This window comes from Otolemur garnettii, unplaced genomic scaffold (assembly GCF_000181295.1).
Source record: "Otolemur garnettii isolate 467f Iridium unplaced genomic scaffold, OtoGar3 scaffold00053, whole genome shotgun sequence".
Lineage (NCBI taxonomy): Eukaryota > Metazoa > Chordata > Mammalia > Primates > Galagidae > Otolemur > Otolemur garnettii.
The window spans coordinates 4,529,415-4,549,082 of NW_003852448.1; the positions used below are offsets into that span (position 1 = coordinate 4,529,415).

The window sequence follows — 19,668 nt, forward strand, 5'->3', positions numbered from 1 at the left end:
TCTTAATCTCCACTGGGAAGGGGGGGACGTCTGCTGCTGGGGATGTTCTCAGAACTCTGCATTGGCCCATCTTAATCTCCACTGGGAAGGGGGGGGACGTCTGCTGCCGGGGAAGCTCTTATATAAATGCAGGCACCGTCGTTGCTGCGAAGACCCGGCTCTCAGCCACGTCCCCACTGCCTTCCACACAGAGCCTTGCAAAGCAAACTGCTCATTCCTGCCAATCTACTGACAGCATCTCTCAGCTGACCAAACATCTCCCACAGCGAGAAGCAGAAGTGTCACCAACAGCAAGTCCACACAACTACTGGTACAAATCTGTGGTTTAAATAGTAACGTCCCTGCTGAACACCACTCCGAGTCCCACTGCACTGCTGGCTCTAAACTTAACCTCAGACACACAGCATGGCCGTGTGAGCAGGGAACGTGCGAAAGTTCACTCTGATCTGCCTGGAGCAGGTTGCTGGCAACCCAAGTGTCCACAACAGGTACTTTCAGACGTTTGGTGTTTGTAGAAACTAGCCAAGAATCCACGCTCCAGAAAGGCTGCACACACACTTCAAACACCATCTCAAAAGGAATGTCATTGAGTTTTAAAAATAGCCTAAGAGGCCAGGTACAGTGGCACACACCTGTGGTCCCAGCCACCCGGAGGGAGGCTGAGCTGGGAGAGTCACTGGAGCCCAGGAGGTCTCCAGCCCTGACAGTGCTGGACTGGCACACTGGCCTGAGGGCAGCAGCTTCAGTCAACTGGAGACCCTTCCGCACCACCTTGGTGAGCCTTTGGGCAGGGGTGGGGATTCTCGGCAGCCCCCCGGGCTCCACTTCTTCCCCTCGCAGTCCCCAATATTCTGCAATGTTCAAAATGTTTAAAATCCCTTTTGGGAAATAAACAGATCAAGATGGCTTTTTGCTGCCAATAAGCCTGGGGCCTTTTGCAAATGCTGCCAGGGCATTTTTCCTCCCAATCTCCCCCTGCCACGTGTTTAAAAGAAAGAGTCTCTGGGTGGTGCCTGTGGCTCAAGAAGTGGGGTGCCAGCCCCATATACCAGGGGTGGTGGGTTCAAGCCCCACCCCGGGGCCAAAAACTGCAAAAATAAATAAATAAATAAATAAATCTGGAAGTAAAATAGTTAAGTCCCAGATAAGGCAAAACACAACCTTCAAAGTTTACTTTCCGGTTATTAAAAAAAGCGAGACTCCCCAGGGCTGCTGTGCAACTTCCGAATCTCAGCATCAGCATAACCTTCCAGGGAACGGCACTAAGTAGATTAAGCTGCCACATCAGTCATGATTGATTTAAAATATTTAGGGCTCTGTTATCACATCAACACAATTTCCAGTAAATGCCTTGAAGAAAAAAATTCCTTTCAATGGATTTGCTAAAGCAAAAGCTTAACTTGAATGGCAAAGCAATGAACTTTTAATTTTATTATGAAGATACTAAGAAAGATATTTCAAATCTCCCAGTTATGGATTTTTTTAAGGAGATTAGTCCTAGAACACATCTAGGCTCCTACAGCCAGGACCCCAGGGACTTTATCTTTGGGGAGAGCCTCGGGTCATTACTTCCCCCCAACCACCTCTCTTGAAATTTCGGGTCAGACAATCTCTGTGAATACAGTGGAATGATGCCGTGGGAGACGAAGCCTTGATACCTGTCCCTTTCCTTAAGAAGCATTTTTCTTTTATAATAAAAATAATAGTTATAGTAATAACACCAATAATTATAATTCCTTTTAAAAATTATAATTCTATTGTTATTATTCTAAGAAACAGCACAGCAGATATTACCTGCTGACTGCTAACCATCACGCTCTCACACAGTCCTTGGAAAGTGCAGTGTCCTCTGAGCACCCCACCGACAGATGAGCTCGGCCAGGCAGGCACCAGGGCACGGCACTTGCCAGCGTCCTAGGATGGGGCTGGCCCTCCCAGCTGGAACTCCACAGCCTTGCTTTGAACCACAAAGATTCAGATTCTCATCCTCAGTTCCCCGCCCCACCTATGACTGGCCCATCTCACACTGAAACACAGGTTGTGAGGTGGCTGAGACGTCAGGGGCAAAGAGGACTGAGCTCTACAGCTGCTCCGGGAATGTGCCTCTTCATATTTTCTGTATCAAGGTCACATTCTTGGACCTTTACAGTCCTCAGTCTGCAGGGCAGGCCAGCCACACAGGTGCAGGGATTATAAGGTGACCAGATTTTAACATTGGTAAAGCGGGACACCATTGACCTGGGGGGGGGTTCTTAATTAAAAATTTGGTCTATAAGGAGCAACAAAAATTGTCATAGAATGTAAAAATAGTATTGTAATATGTTATTTTTAATTTCAACATAAGTACAATTTATAAATATAATACATTAAAAAATTATGTATAGTATTATTTTATTCTTTGGCATATTTCTCACTTGAGTGAATTTTTTTAGTAGATTGCTGTCGTTGTTTAAAAGGTCATGAAATTTTTCACAAGAATTTGTTATATTATATTTCACACATAAAATGGCTTTCAAAGTCTCAACACTTAATTGTGATTTTTCTGATGTCCACACTTTATTTACCATAGAAAAAATGTGTTCAGTCGCAGCAATAGTTCCTGGTAAGGACAGCACATGTCCCACAGTTTTAGTGCATTATTGTATGGAACATGGTTTGTTTCAAAATGATGAAATATTTCTAACCATTTGTTCTCTATTGTGATTTTTGCTGATGCCCAAGATTTAACCTTTTCCTTATCAATATATTTTTTTAATAATGATACCTCGTAAGTCGTGTCACTTTCGAGGCCGGTGCTAGACTTTTTGCTGCCACTATAAAATATAAATAATATGAGTACTGTCTGCTAAGTTCATGAAATAAATAAATAAATAATCTACCTCAATTATCTGAATAGCTGATTTGTTGACATCACTTGTTTAACTAGCACTAGCACGCAGTACGATGTGTATCCTCTGAGAGACAGTTACAAAATGTTTTCATCGTTGCCAATGCCAAAAAATGCCATTGTTCATTAAGTCCAAACGATGGTGGTCCAATTCTAACAACTGATCAACAATGTGAACTTTGATAAGCAGTTCTTGATAATCACTTCTCAACAATTATTTGTTATTATTAAAGTTCAACATTATAAAATTAACAAACATAATATAAAACTCATATCCCGGCAAAATAGCCTCACGGCAGCCAAAAACCGTATATTCCCTTCCTGTTCTCCCGCCGTTCCCTAGCTTGTCATGCATTCTTTCCAAAAATCGGGACTTTTTAAAAATGCTGCAGCATGTGGGACAAATTGTTAAAAATCAGGACTGTCCCGCCCAAAGCAGGATGTCTGGTCATCTTATAATAGGCCTGGTGTGGGGACATGGCTGCTCTGGAGTGTCCCTGTGGGCTGCCGGCTGCGCCCCCTGGAGGGAGCTGAGGGAGACTGCAGGGGTGCCATCCCCGGGCTGACTGTGCCCAGAAGAAGCTGGCCACAGAGTTTGTTTCATCCTAGCGGCTCCCTGAGGTGGGGCTGAGGACTTGGGACAAAGCCTTGAGGCCGATCCTCCTGGGGCTCAGAGGCAACTCAGAGGCTGGGCCAGGGGTTCTCAAACTTATTCAACAGGGGCCAGTTCACTGTCCCTCAGACCATTGGAGGGCCAGACTGCGGGCCCTGGGACGATTCGGCTGCTAAGTAGGACAGGCAGCGGCTGCAAAAACACCCGGCGGGCTGATAAATGCCCTCGGCCAGCTGCATGTGGCCTGTGGGCTGTAGTTTGAGAACGCCTGAGCCCCGGCAGCCGAGTCAGAACAAGTGTGTCCAGTGGCAGGTGCCTGTGAGACCAGGGCAGGGTGGTCTCCAGAAGAGAAACTGGGGGCGGGGAGGCAGTGGCCGGAGAAGGACTGTGGAAACTTTCTGGAATGATGGAAATGCTCTGTGTCTTGACTAGGGAAACCCAGTCTACAGTTTCGTCAGACTCATCAAACTGTCCTGACATGCGCATTTTACTGGGTACAAATCATACCGCACTTTTAAAATCAAGTCATAGGACCCTAAGATGTCAGTGACTTGGTGATGCCAGATGGGAGACAGAGCCAAGCCTGCACGTCCATCTGCCTCACAGTGTGGCCTGAAGCCCCGGCAGTGCAATACCCAGTGTGAGAAGCGCCCAGCACTGTGAGAAAATGACACTGACTTGACAACATGCTCTGAACATCCCTGGTCCCCCTCGACCCAGCCTGGCCCGGTGGGTTACGCTACAGCCACATGGTCTCAGGCCAGGAGGCCGACCAGGAGCTTGGGCATCATCAGCCCCACGCTGGGATGCACAGACACATCAACCCGAGTGTGGAGCTTTCAAAGGTGACTGTCCTGCACTCGGACAGTGACATTTCTCAGTGAATACTTCTTAACCCATGTGAGCTCAGGCAGAGCATGTGCGCTCAGCACACGTCATGCACACAGTGAAATGCTGCTCCCTGGTCTGAGGACAGAATGTCTGTGTCCCCCCCAGTTCATTTGTCAACGCCTAAATCCCCACGTGATGGCATAGGAGGCAGCACCTTTGAGAGGTTGAGGGTGGAGCCCTCACAAATGGGGTCAGTGTCCCTATAAGGGGACAAATGTCCACCACATGAAGACACAGGAAGAGACAGCATGTGCCAGCCAGGATGAGCCCTCGCCAGACTCGGAGACCAGCTGCACCTGGGTCTCTACTTCCCAGACTCCGGAACCGTGAGAGATACATTTCTGCTGACCAAGCCACTTGGTCCCTGTTTTCTGTTGACCAAGCCACTTGGTCCCTGTTTTCTGTTGACCAAGCCACTTGATCCCTGGTATCTTGTTCTATCTTGTCACAGAGCCAGAATGAACTGAGACCAAGGGTTAGATGAGGGAATGGCTATTACAATACAGAGTATCCCAAATGTCACCCATCAAGTCACAGGGAAAATGGGAAACTACAGATAAATGTTCTTTATTTACAAAATCCTCATTACAAATTTTTACAAAATATTCTATACATGTTGGCCACCTCTTTGCAAAATATTGTAATTGATGTTTTGTAAATAAAGGTACACTTAGCCACAACTTTCCATTTTCCCTATGGATGGGGACTTTATAGGTGACCTTTGGGACACCCTGTAAAGTGCCTACAACAGGACCTGGCAGCTGACGGCATCCAATACCTGGTTGTTATTGCTGCGAGGAAGGTATCATCAGTGTGGAGGCGGACTACACAGGTTTAAGGAGAGTGCTACCCGGATGTTCAGGGGTTTAATAATGTATATGGCAGGAGGCTCCTGCTGCCAAAGGCCAGCCAGTGGTGGGAACAACCCACAAGGCAGACGCACTGAGAACAGCAAGTCACTCTGCCCGCTTTCTTTGGAAAGATTTAACTTCTTTCTTTTTCAACCGTCCCTTCCCCAAGGCATAACAAGAGACCTCACATCTTAGAGTCTGGGCAGAAATCTGTGCATTTGGAATCCCTGTGTGCTCCAGAAGCCACCTCCTCGGACAGGAAAGGGCCTGCGCCCATCAGGGAGGAGCTGTGGGTCCCGCAGAGCTTGGCCCACCCGGCTGCCCACTGCTCACACAACACCTTGGGCTCCACTTGCAGCCTGAGGCTCCTAGAAGGTCTTGCAGAATCATCTTAATTTAGCAGACCTCAGAAAACTGAAGCTTAATTCAGAGTTAAAATCAAAGAAAAAACAATGCAGTCTAGTAGCGGCAGCAACGGCAGCAGCGGAACCCCCGCCCCGCGCCGAGTCCCACCTTCATACAGCCAGTCGCTGAGGCCATTGTAGACCACGCCTTCCTTGCCCGTGGACACCACGCGGATGGCCTGCTTCCCCACGTGGGCGCAGTAGTAGATGTTGTTTTCAAAGATAAATATCTAATTGGGAAAGAGAAAAGAAATTTTATTAACCCAGAAAGTGGTTATAAACGGAGCGTCCTTAAAAAATCTGACATCATCATGGTTTTCATCCCCTGTTGTATTGATCTGACGAAACAGTCGTCTCAGGAGCACAGGGGTCCACACAACTCCAACATCCTCTGCACGTAACGATTCATCCGAGACTCAAACTCCACCCAATGCCAGCATTTACCACGAGTGGGCAATTTGTGATCTGATACTTTGGGGTACTTTAATATCAAACTGGGTGGAGCACTTCTGGAATCATATTTTTTGCTAACAATGAAGATAAGTAGGCCGGGTACTGTCACCCTGAGTTTTATTCATGAGACACTTGTGAGCGAGTATGTCGTGGGCGCCTGTCCCCGAGCCTGGTGTGGGACACGTGTAGTCGAGGGGAGACCTCACTGGGGCTTCCGCACAGCTGTAACCCTGTAACCAGCACAAACTTAGACAATACTGTTCTGACAAGAAAGTGCGTGGAGTTCTGGGAACACATGCCGGGGCTGCCTAACTTCCTCAGAAAATGATTGAAACAAAAAAGAAAATGATGGAAAATAATTTATTATTCCGGTAAACTAGGCATAACACGAAATTTGCCTTTCTAACCATCCTCAGCGCGCAGTGCAATGGCAGTAAGTACCCTTGCAATGTCCCGCGACCATCACCACCTGTCCTCTCTGGAACCTTTCATCTTCCTGAACTAAAACTCTACCCATTCATTAAACACCAGCTCCCCTTCCCCCATCCCCTTTGGGCACCCACATTCCACTGTCTCTATGAACTTGACCCCTCTAGGGATCGCCTGGGAGTGGAGCCAGACAGAGAAGGAAGCTCACAGGCAAGGGGCCTCTTGTGGAGGGTCTGCAAGCCACGCATTTGAGTAGGGACAGTAGGACTAGGTGCAAGTCTCTGGAAGCTGATCCTGGGGGCTGTGGCTGTGAGAAGGCAGGGACTCTGACCAGGAGGCCCTGTGCTGGAGGGCCCTGTCCTGATGGGACAGTGAGAAGACCCCCGATTTGCTGGCGAGGCACAGCTGCTCTCAAGCTGTTCCCGGGATGTCTGGGAGATGGCCACCCGCTTGCCGAGCTGGGGTGCACTGGAAGACCTGACGGCTCTGACTTTGGGCAAAGCACCTGCTCTGTGGGAGGAGGAGGATGGGCGATGTTCATATTAGATGAACAGGGGAGCTTTTATGAATCCAAACGTCCCATCCGTCAGCCCTGCCCAAAGAGCAGAATGTGTGGGGTGCAGGAGCCCGCATGTTTTACAGCACCCTGGGTGACAGCAGTGTGCAGCCAGCACTGAGCACCCAGGGACCCCTAACGTCTCCTGGAGCCCTCACACTGTAAGTCAGCCCACTTCACACCTGTGTCCTCTGCACCTCTCATCCTTCTGTGCTGTGTCCTCTGCCTGTGTCCCGAGGGAGCTGTGGGATACCACCGGGGCCCCGAGCTGCAAACCCCCAGTGCCGGCAGAAACCAGGTTATGCGTACAGACCAAGAACAGGGCTTGGTTTTTTAAGCAAAGTACAGATAAAATGCAGCAGTGCCACTTAAGAAACTATTGAGGGAAGGTATTTTACACAACATAGGAAGTGGCATAAATATTGAACGTCTCTTATTAAAAGTACAAAAAAGGCAGTTTCCCCAAACTGTCCTCACAGAAGGGTGCCCCTGAAGACTCACAAGGATTAGTTTTTTGCTGAGGTCTCCTGGCTCTTAAGGTATTTACTTCACCCAGCAATGAGCTGGAAAACTCTCAGAAACAAGTATACATTCTAATTTAACTTCACCAGCTGTTCTTATGTTTTGCCTAAGGGCAAGATGTACTGCTAAGTGTTAGCTTTTGTTTTTTTAATGTGTTCTAACCCTACAATGGATTTTTGAATCAAATCAGACAGCAGCCAATTAATATTTGATATGTAAAATTTGCCATGATAGATATTAAATCCTTTTTCACCTTGGCTTTATTTTTAAGGGAAAAAAAAAATCAGAGAACAGGCTATAAAGATGAGCACGTTTTGCTTTGGAGATGTTTCCTGTTTTCCTTTCTACATTCAGGTTGAGATACTGCAGTTAAGGTGAAGCAAGGCATCTGTCCATCTGGCCTTGCCTGGGGCTTTGCAGCACTAAACCCTGCGAGGCTACGAAATACTGAGTGCTGGGCCTTGGCAAGATCAGACACCAGAGCAAGTGGCTGATCTCATGGTCACCCATTCTGGGCGTGGTTGGCAGAGGGCTCAGGCTCCCTCAGCTTCCTGCAGGGCCTGAGATCTGGGAAGGGAGCCAAGGTCTGGGTCAGTCCTCACACCACCATCCCCCGGGCCACAACCCACCCAGCCCACTCCCAAACTCCTTCCGACCGTGGCTTGCTGGACAATCAGTGTGGCCCCGACCCAGCTCCAAAGGGACCGCCTCCCTGCTCCCCTCCAGAGCCTTTCCCGAGTCTGCTCAGAGACTGTAGTCCAGAGCAGACTTTCCTGAAACATCACTTTTCCTAAGCTGCTGTGTTTTTGAAAACCTGAAGTAACATCCTGTTCACTTTAGAATAAAGTTTAAACCTCCACGATCAAGTCTGACAGGGCTGCCACTCTCTCCCCCCAGGAAGTCACTGAGGCCTCTCAGGGCAGGGACATGAGTGTCTGGGCATCCCTGCCCCCCAGGAGCTTATGTTAACAAGTGGAGCTCCCGGTCTACACAGCGCCATGTGAGTGTCTACACCACGTGCCGGGAGCCCAGAGGATCCGCTGTGTGGCCTGGCCCAGCGGAGAGCTTTTAAGGGACTCAGTTTCTTTATCTGTCAGTAAAAGTAATATCAGGACCTGCTATTAAGGCAGAAGTGAGGAACAAGTGTGTTGAAGCACTCAGAGCAGTGCTGGGCACAGGGGAGTGTGGGGACCCTCCTGCCGCTGGCACTGCCATCCCCACCACTGTCAGAAACGTCCATTCTATTTGGGGGGCTGGGAGAGGCCTCATGGGAGGTGTCTTCAGAGCTGGACCATGAGGATTAATGCTTTTAATTTTGATTGGGTCTAGTTTATCTTTTATTTTTTATTTATTATTTTTTTTACACTTATGGTGTGCTTGTGGAATCCACAGCCAAATCCAAGGTCGTGAGTAGTCACCCTTTGCTTTCGTCTATGACTTTTATGGGTTTAATTTATGTTTAGGCCTTTGATCCATTTTGGCTAAAGTTTTGTTGGCTGGGCACTTTTAAAATGCTTCACAAATCACTTAATCTTTAAAATAACCCTCCAGGATTACTCATACTTGCTTTGCAGATGAGGAAACTGGAGCCAAGGGAAGTTAAGCACTTAGCCCAACAGCTGCCTGGTCAGTGACGGCCGGGGTTCAGGCCAGGGGGCAGGGGACGTTAAGGCCTTGCTAAGCCCATCAGTCAACAGAAGGAAGAGCTGGGATTGGAACTGAGGCAGTGGGGAAAGGGAAGCCGTATATGCTGTTGTTGGGAACATAAATTAACATAGTCATTATGGAAGGCAGTATGGTGTTTACTCAAAACAATCAAAAATGGAACTACCATATGATCCACCAACCTCACCACTGGGTTCTGTCCAAAGCAAATAAAATCAGCATGGGAAAGAGGCAACCCCCACCATAATTACGGCTGCACTATTCACTGTAGCCCAGAGAATCATCCCAGTGTCCACTGATGGATGGAGGAATCAATATAGAAAACGTGGGGCATACGTGGGTCATTACAAAAGCTTTGAAATGCACAAAAACCAAGTACAGCCTCAGGGATGGAAACAAATGAAACCCTCCTGGCAACACGCATAAGCTGAGCAAGCTGAAGCCTGCACGGTGAACGGGAAAGGGTGCCATCGACCGGGTTTCCTGGGAGTGAAATAGTAGACAATAACACATGAAAAAATGCTCATCATCCTTAATCATCAGAGAAATGCAAATCAAAACCACTTTGAGATATCATATAACTCCAGTAAGATTAGCCCACATCACAATATCCCAAAACTATAGATGTTGGCGTGGATGCAGAGATAAGAGAACACTTCTACACTGCTGGTGGGAATGCAAGCTAATATGGTCTTTTTGGAAAGAAGTTTGGAGAACACTCAAGGAACTAAAAGCAGACCTACCATTCGATCCTGCAATTCCTCTACTAGGTATATACCCAGATGATCAAAAATCATTTTACAACAAAGACATTTGCACCCAGAATGTTTATTGCAGCCCAATTCATAATAGCCAAGACATGGAAACAGCCCAAGTGCCCTTCCACCCACGAATGGATTAACATTGTGGTATATGTATACCATGGAATACTATGCAGCTGTAAAAAAGATGGAGACTTCACATCTTTTCTGTTTACCTGGATGGAACTGGAACATATTCTTCTTAGTAAAGTATCTCAAGAATGGGAAAAAAAGTATCCAATGTACTCAATACTACTATGAAATCAATATATAACCACCTACACATTCATACAAGAGGCAAAACATAACTATAGTCCAGAAAGTAGAAGGGAAGAGAGAGAGAGGGGAGGGGGAATATGGGAGGAGGGAGGGTGTCTGGGGAACCTCACCTAATGTGCATGATGCAATGGTACATTTCAAAACTATTAATTAATGAGTATAATTGTGATGGATGTGTTACTTAGTTCAATGTAAACATTTCATGTTGTATATTGAAGCAGTACACAGAAACCCATAAATGCATCAATGTATAAAGTTATGATTTAATAATAAATAACAAAAAATGTGGGTGATTCATATCAAGGATGCTTTTCTGTGTCATCAGATGTTCTCAGGGCGTGTCTTTTAAGAGCCATAACAATTTATTGAATTATTTCCCTGATTGACATACAGTCTTTCGGTTTTTATGATGATGAAATGCTATCGTGTGCATCTTTGTAAAAAAGCCTTTGCCTCTGCCGGCTCCCTACAATAAACTCCTACAAGTGAAAATCCTGAATCACATTCATTAGACAAAAAGTATGGGTTGGACCTGAACAGGTAGGCTGAAGAGCCACACAAAGTGCTAAAAATAACAAAAAGAAATCTCTTTATGATGGGTCTGTTTGGTTTATCAAATTATAAAAGACTGAACAAAAATCCGACCCAAGGTTGCTGACAGCGCAGTGTGCCGGGGCACAGGCTGACACAACACTCACGGAAACTGTCAGAAAGTCAGCTGAAGATGAGCGAGTGGAGGAGGTGCCGGAGCTGTTGGTCAGTGAGGACTCGTGTGTCATCGTCAACTCCATGGACAGACACCCACTTGAGCATCTGATGAGCCAGGCCAGGCGCTGACGGTGGGGGCGAAGGATCTCATCTGCTCTCTGAACAACTGTGACTCCGAGTTTGTTCAGAGGGAGCATCTCATACCTTCTGGCTAGCTCACCAGCCTAAAATTCTGAAAAGCTGGTTCTTGCCTATGCAGCTGTAGGATGTGGCAAAAATCTTTAAATTGCCCTGCCTTTTGCTTTCTGATCCATAAAATACAGATAACCCCACCTGCTAGGCTGGCTCCTGGTTTTATCGGGAGGATAAAAGGAGATAATTTACGGGAGAACACCTGTGGAAAGGTAACATGATTAGTGTACTGAGTATCATCCTGCCCGGCGCTCACACGGAGGACCCCGCGTGATGCCCAGGTTCTTGTAGCTCTCTCACTTTAAACTCCCTCTGCCCTTCCCTTCACAAGTCAGTGTAATGTGCTGCATTAAATTTTCACTCCCGTGAATTAATACAGGATTTAAAACCAAAGGGCAGAGTTTAGAGCCAAGAAAGGGAAATGCTTATAGATAATCTGAAATTGCTCTTCTTACCAGAAAGTACTCACATTATTCTTCCTTTCAAAATGTCAACTAAAATCAAGACGAAAAGTCTGGGATGCACAATAAAGACCTTCCCACCAATGCAGCTTTCAGAAGCTGAAGGAAAAGCCTCTTGTTCAGAGTCACCCACCCAGAGAGATCTCTTAGGGTCTTTTCTCACCTGCTGACCCCACATTTTTTTTATTTTGACTTAATCAGTATTTGTTAAATGTTACTCTCAATGACTGCAGAATATAGTTTTTCCAAGTATAGATTATATGTTCATCAAGATTCCCATATGCTTGGGCATAAACCAGGTCTTGATAAACTTACAGAGTTTAAAATCATACAGAACACTTTCTGACCACACTGGAATTAAATTAAATACCAAGAACAATCAGAAATCTAGGAAACGCCCAAATATTTGCAAATTAAACATTTATTTATTTTTTATTTCAGAGTATTACAGAGGTGCACAGATTTAGATACATAATTTGCATTTGTACATTTTCAGTGAACTTTTTTTTTTTTTAGAGACAGAGTCGCACTTTGTCCCCCTCTGTAGAGTGCTGTAGCGTCACAGCTCACAGCAACCTCCAACTCCTGGGCTTAGGTGATTTTCTTGCCTCAGCCTCCTGAGTAGCTGGGACTATAGGCACCCGCCAGAATGCCCGGCAATTTTTTTGTTGCAGTTTGGCTGGGGCCAGATTTAAACCCACCATCCTTGGTGTATGGAGCCGGCACCCTGCCCACTGAGCCACAGGCGCCACCCTTAGTCAACATTTTAGGAGTGCCCTTTACCGGCATGTGTGCATGGCACCTGTCTGAGTTTATGCAGCCCCTCTGCCCCCTCCCACCTGCTTGATTTCCACTGAGTTTTACTTCTACTTGTGCAGGTAACTGTTGACTGACTAGTGTGTTTAGTATTGAGCGCATGGGGTGTTTGTTTTCCATTCGTATGATACTTCACTTAGGAGAATGCTGACCCTATATTTCAACTTGGGCGGATTCTAATGCGTTATTTTTCCACAGTTGAGGAAGAGGTCTCAGGTAAAAGTGTGCTCCTGAGCCCTTGCTGCTCAGGGTCAGCCTGCACCTGAAGCTACTTAGTTTGACACTAAGCTCTGGAATTCCAGGTGAATGACTTGACAGTGTCACACTACTAATGGAGCCTTCCTGACTACATGGAAGATGTCTTTGAATGGAAGAAAGTGAGATGAACACCCTGAATGTAGTGTGAGGAGAGATTATGGGAAAAGGAAAGCAGAAAACAAGATGGAATGGGGGAAGAGAGGCACCCCAGGGTGCTGTCTGAGTTGCTGGATACAGCTACGCCTGATGCTAGCCCCACTTCTACCCAGCCCAGGTATGCAAGACATTCCCTTTTTGTCTATTCAACTTTAAGTTTGGATTCCATCTTTTATAACTAAATAATTCTGATTAGTCATATATTTATTCTATTGCGTTGACCACATTTTTGGTGCTCGGCCTTTTCCAGATCTCCTCCTTGAGCTCTTCCTGAGTCAGGTACTGTGAATGATGACGAAGCCTTTGTCCCAGAGGAGCCACTCCTCTGGTTTAGGTGTGGTCTCATCTGTGCTTAAAAATATGCACCTTGGAGATATTGCGGGTTCAGTCCCAGATCACCACACTAAGTTGAGTATCACAATGAACCAGGTTGCACAATTTTGGGGGGGTTTTCAGTGCATACAAAAGTTATGTTTATGTTATTCTAGAGACCTGTGGTCTCCAGCCCCTGGGCTGCAGACTGCACTGGCCTGAGGCCTGTTGGGAACTGGGCCACACAGCAGGAGGTGAGCAGCAGGTAAGTGAGCGAAGCTTCATCTGTATTTACAGCTGCCGCTCCCCACCCCTCACATCACTGCCTGAGCCTCACCTCCTGCCATATCCCACCCTCTTCCCTGGTCCATGGAAAAACTATCTGCCATGAAGCCAGTCCCTGGTGCCAAAAGTGTTGAGAACCACTGCATGTACAATAGCATTGTGTCTAAAAAATGTACATTCCTTATTTAAAAATAATTTATTGCTAAAAAATGCTAACAATCATCTGAGCCTCAGTGAGTCACAATCCTTTTGCTGTTGGAGGGTTTTGCTTTGATGCTGATGGCTGCTAGCTGATCAGGGTGAAGGCTGGGGTGGCCGTGGCCATTTCTTCAAAAGAAACACAATGAAGTTTGCTGTATCAATTGACCCTTCCTTTCATAAAAGATTTCTCTGTAGGGCAGTGCCTGTGGCTTAAAGGAATCGGGCTCCAGCCCCATATGCTGGAGGTGGCAGGTTCAAACCCAGCACTGGCCAAAAAAAAAAAAAAAAAAAAAGATTTCTCTGTAGCGGGTGATGCTATTTGATGGCATTTTACCCACAGGTCTTCCTTCAAAATTGGAGTCAATCTTCTCAAACCATGCCACTCACTGTTTTACCAATTAAGTTCATGTAATACTTTAAATCCTTTCTTTGTTGTCTTTTCAACAATGATCACAGCATCTTTACCAGGACTAGTGTACATCTTGGGAAATCACTTTCTTTGTTCACACCTAAAAAGATTTTAAACTCCTTATTTGTTAAAAGTTTGATCATGAGACTGCAGCAATTCAGGCTCCACTTCTATTTCCACCACACCTGTTCTGAAGTCCTGAAGCCCTCAAAGTCATCCACGAGAGGTGGAGTCAACTTTTTCCTAACTCATGTTAATGTTGATATCTTGGCCTCCTCCCATGCGTCATGAATACTCTTCATGGTGTCATGGGCAAGCTCCCAGCCTGTTCCCCTGCCCCCACCCCCAGGGTCGATTTCGAGAAAAGGCTTCAGAATACGGAAGCACTGAAAATCCCCAAGTTCACACCCCCCCACCCCTAGTTTGATGAATAAACAATAGTGGGAAACTTACACAAGCTGAGTTTCTCAAGCTGTAACCACAGTGACCCAGACTGTAACCATTGTTTCCCAGGCTGTAACTCCACCCCGAGCTAACCGCAGTGTTTCACTTCTGTACTGGCCTGCTTGCAAAAAGAGTATAAAAGACCACCTGCCCCCACTTCAAGGCTGTCTGTCTTTCAGAGCAGGGGTCCCCTGCACAGGTGTAAATAAATCTCCAATTGCATCTAAGTGGGGTCTGAGTCTATCTTTCCAGATCACACAGTTACAACAATGGCATCTAGAAGGGGGGATCCTTTCCAGAGGCTTTCAGTTGACTTTGCCCAGATCTACCAGAGGAATCACCATCTATGACAGTTGTGGCTGTATGAAATATATTCCTTAAATAATAAGACTTGAAATTGAAATTACACCTTTATCTGTGGGCTGGAGAATAGATGTTGTGTTAGTGAGCTTAAACACATTAGTCTTCGTGTACATTTCCAACTGAGTTCTTGGATGACCAGGTGCATTGATAATGAGCAGTAATATATTAAAAAGAATCTTTTTTTCAAAGTAAATCTCAACAGTGGGCTTAAAATGTTCAGTAAAACATGCTGTAAAGAAATTTGCTGTCATCCAGGCTTTGTGGTGCCATTTACAGAGCACAGGTAGAGTTGATTTAGCATAATTCTTTTTTTTTTTTTTGGGAAGAAAGGTCTTTATTGGGGGGGGAGGGAGGCTGCAGAGCAGCACCAAGGAGGAGAGAAAAAGAGAAGAGAAGAGAGAGGAGAGAAGAGGCGAGAGAGATGAGGAGAGAGTGGAGAAGAGGAGAGAGAGAGGGAGAGAAGAGAATAGCGAAGGGGGAGAGGGGAAAAAGAGAAAGCGATTTAGCATAATTCTTAAGGGCCCTAGGATTTTCAGAATGGTAAATCAGCATTTCAATTCAAAGTCACCAGCTTCTTAAGCCCCTGACATGGTGGTCAGCCTGCCCTGTGAGGTTCAAGGCCAGGCGTTGACTTCTCCTCTCCAGCTGGGAAAGTCCTAGGTGGCATTCTCCCTTCATCACCCTGAGATCTGCTGTTCAGGGCAGCCGCCTCCACCGGTGATCTCAGATCTTCCGGGAACTTGCTGCAGCTTCTCCATCAGCTCCTGCTGCCTCACCTTATTCTTCTATGTGGTGGAGACGGCTTTGGTTCCTAAACCTTAGAAACCAATCCCTGCTGGCTTTCAGCTTTTCTCCTGCAGCTTACTCCCCACTCTCAGCCTCCACAGAATGGAAGAGGGTCAGGGCCTTGCTCTGCATCAGGCTTTGGCCTCAGGGGATGTTGTGGCTGGCTTGATCTTCTGTCCAGACCTCAAACTATCTTCTTATCATCAACAGGCTGTTTCACTTCCTTATTATTCATGTGTTGCTGGAGTGGCATTTTTAATTTCCTTTAATAACTTTGTTTTGCATTCATAACTTGGCTAACTGGTGCAAGAGGCTTATCTCAGCTTTCAACACGCCTTCCTCACCCGCTTATCATTTCCAGCTTTTGATTTAAAGGGAGAGACATGTGACTCCTCCTTCCACTTAAGTGCTTCAGAGGTCAGTGTAGGGTTATTAACTGGCCTAATTTTAGTATTGTTGTGTCTCAGGGACTAGGGAGACCCGAGGAGAGAGAAAGGTGAGGACGGCTGGCTGGTGGAGCTGTCTGGGCACACACAGCGTTTATTGGGCTTGCCACCTTATATGGACAGAGCACCTGTCACTCCCCAGCAATTATAAGGGTAACATCAAAGATCCCTGATCTCAGGGCAGGACCACAAACATAGTCAGTTTGGACTACTATAAGAATTCACTGGAATAGCACTTTTAATTTACTTCAGAAACATCTTTGCATTCACAAGCACAATGTGACACAGAGCCGTGAAGTGTAACTGGTTGTTACACTGGGACTTCCCCAGCACAGGGTGGCGCCCATCCTCTGTGTGTGGAGGACACATCGTCTGTGAAGCGAGATGTGCCTGCCCAGGTGCAGCTTCGGGCAGGAAAGGAACACAATTCCTGCGCTGAACCCAGCTACCAGTGTTCTTGTTTCTGGCAGAGAACTGTCCCCAAATTTTCAAAGGAATAACTTTGAGGGTTCCTTTTCTTTTCTGGCCCACTGGAGGTGGAGTCTGATGCAGCCTGGAGATCCACAGACCTTTCACAGTCATCAGCCATAGACATGAGGGTAAGTCAGCAGAAGCAGTGACGGGAAGCACCTCGTCTGCACGGCTAGACACGGTGTGGCAGGCAGGGCTCTGGGGCAGGTGCCTGCACACTCACCACTGCCTGGGGGTGCAGCCCAGGTAACCCCAACTCTACCAAACACTCACAAAGCTGACTCTCAAGATGCCCATTGAAAAGGATGATAGCCTTTCACAGCTGAAACACACTCAAAAATCACTTGGCATCTTGGAAAAACTACGTGATGACACTGGGTTGTACTCCAGTAGCAGAACACCTGGGGGGCAAAGTGTATCCTTATTTTACAGGAATGAGATGTAGCTCAGGGAGCCACGGCCCAGGTCACCTGGCTTGTGAGCGGCAGAATTAGAAAACCGCACTGCACAACCCAGCATGCCTGTGGTTCTCAAAGGATGCTCTGGGACCAGCCAGGGAAGCAGCACTAGGAACTCACTGAAAGCTGATTCTCAGGCCTCACCTCACTCGCACGCTGCCTGGGGCCCAGCCTCTGGGGTGCAGCCAGCCCTCCAGAGCCAACACTGAAATCTGAGAACCACTGCCTGGGGACCCCCCTCCTCTTCTGTTGGACAGTAACAAACTACAGTTGGGAGTAACTGGAGCTGTAAGAATGGTTGGACCACCAGGCCTCTTACAGGTGTGGGTTTGAACCCAAATGAAAATATTGGGAACAGAAAACTCACTAAAAGCCTAAAGAGAATCGACAGATTAATTGACTGGTGGAGAAGAGCGTGAGGTACTCTCACTCCACAGATCTTTTCATATTGCAGTTAAATCTGAACTTCCTCAGTTGCCAAAAGTCATCCTCTGACTCTAAAGAAGTGAATGGATTTCCAATACCTTCCTGAGCTGATAGAAAAATCAATTTTTTTCCTTGGTAAGTTTCTGGGCCATTTTGCGTACAGTCCAAATTTGAGTGGCCTCTGGCTTCCAGCAAGGTTGAAATTCAACCAGTTAAACATTCTTCCGATTTCCTTGCTTGGGTTACCTGGGTCAACCCAGGTGCAGGAAGTGGAACGAGGGTAAATTTGGGGGTAGAGAGGAACCAGCAACTCGCTTCCCAGACACACCAGCTAGTCCAGCTCAGTCTCCTGGGAGGATGACCTTGGAGCTTTACTCCTAAGGTGACATGAGAAATGGACAGCCTGCCCTTCAGCCCTCAGCAGCTCATCATCCAGCCTGCGGATTATTCACAGTCTTTGAAGTTCCTGTTCCTCCCTGTGCCTCCTCAGAGGTGCCCAGCTCAGCAGTCACCTGTCACAAGCCTCAGGGGGCATTTACAGCCGCTGGGCTGGGAATAACTCCCACCCAGACTGCCAAGGACCTAAAGGTGGGTTCTGGTTCTTTCTCCTTTAGCAATCTTTTCTTTTTTGTTATTTACACATCAAGATACTAAAAAATGAATGAACCAAGAATATAACACAATTCATAAAAAAGATACCACTGGAGTTAATTTACAGAAAATCAATTCACCATTAAATACATGTGGATTTAATTATGGGCTATAATTAGATATATGTTGATTTAAATAGCTATGCAATTAAATTATAATAGCAATGACTTTTTAAAATCATAGAATTAGCAAGATTTCTTAAAATGGATTGGCTGTTTACCTGGTGCTGCTGAGCACGCAATCAGGGTGGATGATTACCCACACAGAGAACAGTCTGCAAATACGTACCAAGAACCTTAAACAAATTCATAGTCTTTGACTCAATAATTCCACTCAAGGAACATATTTTAGGCCCAAAGGTGTTTTATAGCCTTAATTATAACATAAAATATTATTAATGCTCTATCTGTCCAACAGGAAAATGGTTAATTAAATTTTGGTAAATCCTTTCAATGAAATATTATGTAACTATTTAAAAAATTATGTTTATGATACTTAATTGTATAAGCTAATCCTATCAGGACAGATGGAAAAGTTGGTATATACAATAATTATAACTATAAAAAGTACATCTATTCATGGAAGAATAGATGAGATATTGACAATAATTGCACATACTAGGGCTACTGGTGCTATTTTAAGAAGCTTTTTGTCCAATTTTTTGTAATTCTTTTACTTTCTATGTTACATATTAATTTTACCATGGGAAAATGAACAAATGATAAAATTATCACCAGTACTTGGGACTGGAGATAAATAATAAACGTGCTACTCTCCTAAGCCCCATGGGGTGTCACGTGTTACGGGGACAGGTGTGTAGAGAAGTGGCACTGATACCCTGGGCACAGACAGCGGCAGGAGCCGCTGCAGAAGGCTGGAGGGACTAAGGAACCTTAACAGAAGAGGTGGCGCTTTTTAATTTTGACACTATTTCCTTTCATCATCATATTTATTGCTCTTCTGTGATGGCCCCTCAGTGGAAGTCTCTATTGTCAATTAATAAGAAATAACATTTCAGGCTCGGCGTCTGTGGCTCAAGTGGCTAAGGCTTCAGCCGCATACACCAGAGCTGGCGGATTTGAATCCAGCCTGGGCCTGCCAAACAACAATGACAGCTGCAACTAAAAAATAGCTGGGCATTGTGGCGGGCACCTGTGGTCCCAGCTACTTGGGAGGCTGAGGCAAGAGAATCACTTGAGCCCAAGAATTGGAGGTTGCTGTGAGCTGTGACGCCACAGCACTCTACCCAGGGCAACAGCTTGAGGCTCTGTCTCAAAAAAAAAACTAATAGAGTACAGAAAATACAGTGGAAACCTCAAACCCTAGGTGCTAGAATGGTGTTCGTCTCCCATGTTGAGAGCGTGTCCCTGTCTGTCACACAGGCCTCGGGATCCTCCCCCTCCTTGGCTTTGGGGGGAAGCCCATGGGTGAGCAAGGCCGTCCTCAAGGGCCAGATGCCATAGCCAGGGCCATGA

General features: G+C 46.2%; 1 protein-coding gene across 4 annotated transcripts in view; it reads right to left on the bottom strand.

Moving 5' to 3' along the window:
- Positions 1-19,668, bottom strand: part of DPP6 (dipeptidyl peptidase like 6) — a 928,521-nt gene that overhangs the window by 148,225 nt on the left and 760,628 nt on the right. For all 4 annotated transcript variants that reach the window (XM_003792026.3, XM_012806527.2, XM_012806530.2 and 1 more), the window contains one exon: positions 5,756-5,876. In XM_003792026.3, the coding sequence (XP_003792074.1) occupies positions 5,756-5,876 (121 nt within the window). The remainder of the gene's footprint in view (positions 1-5,755; positions 5,877-19,668) is intronic.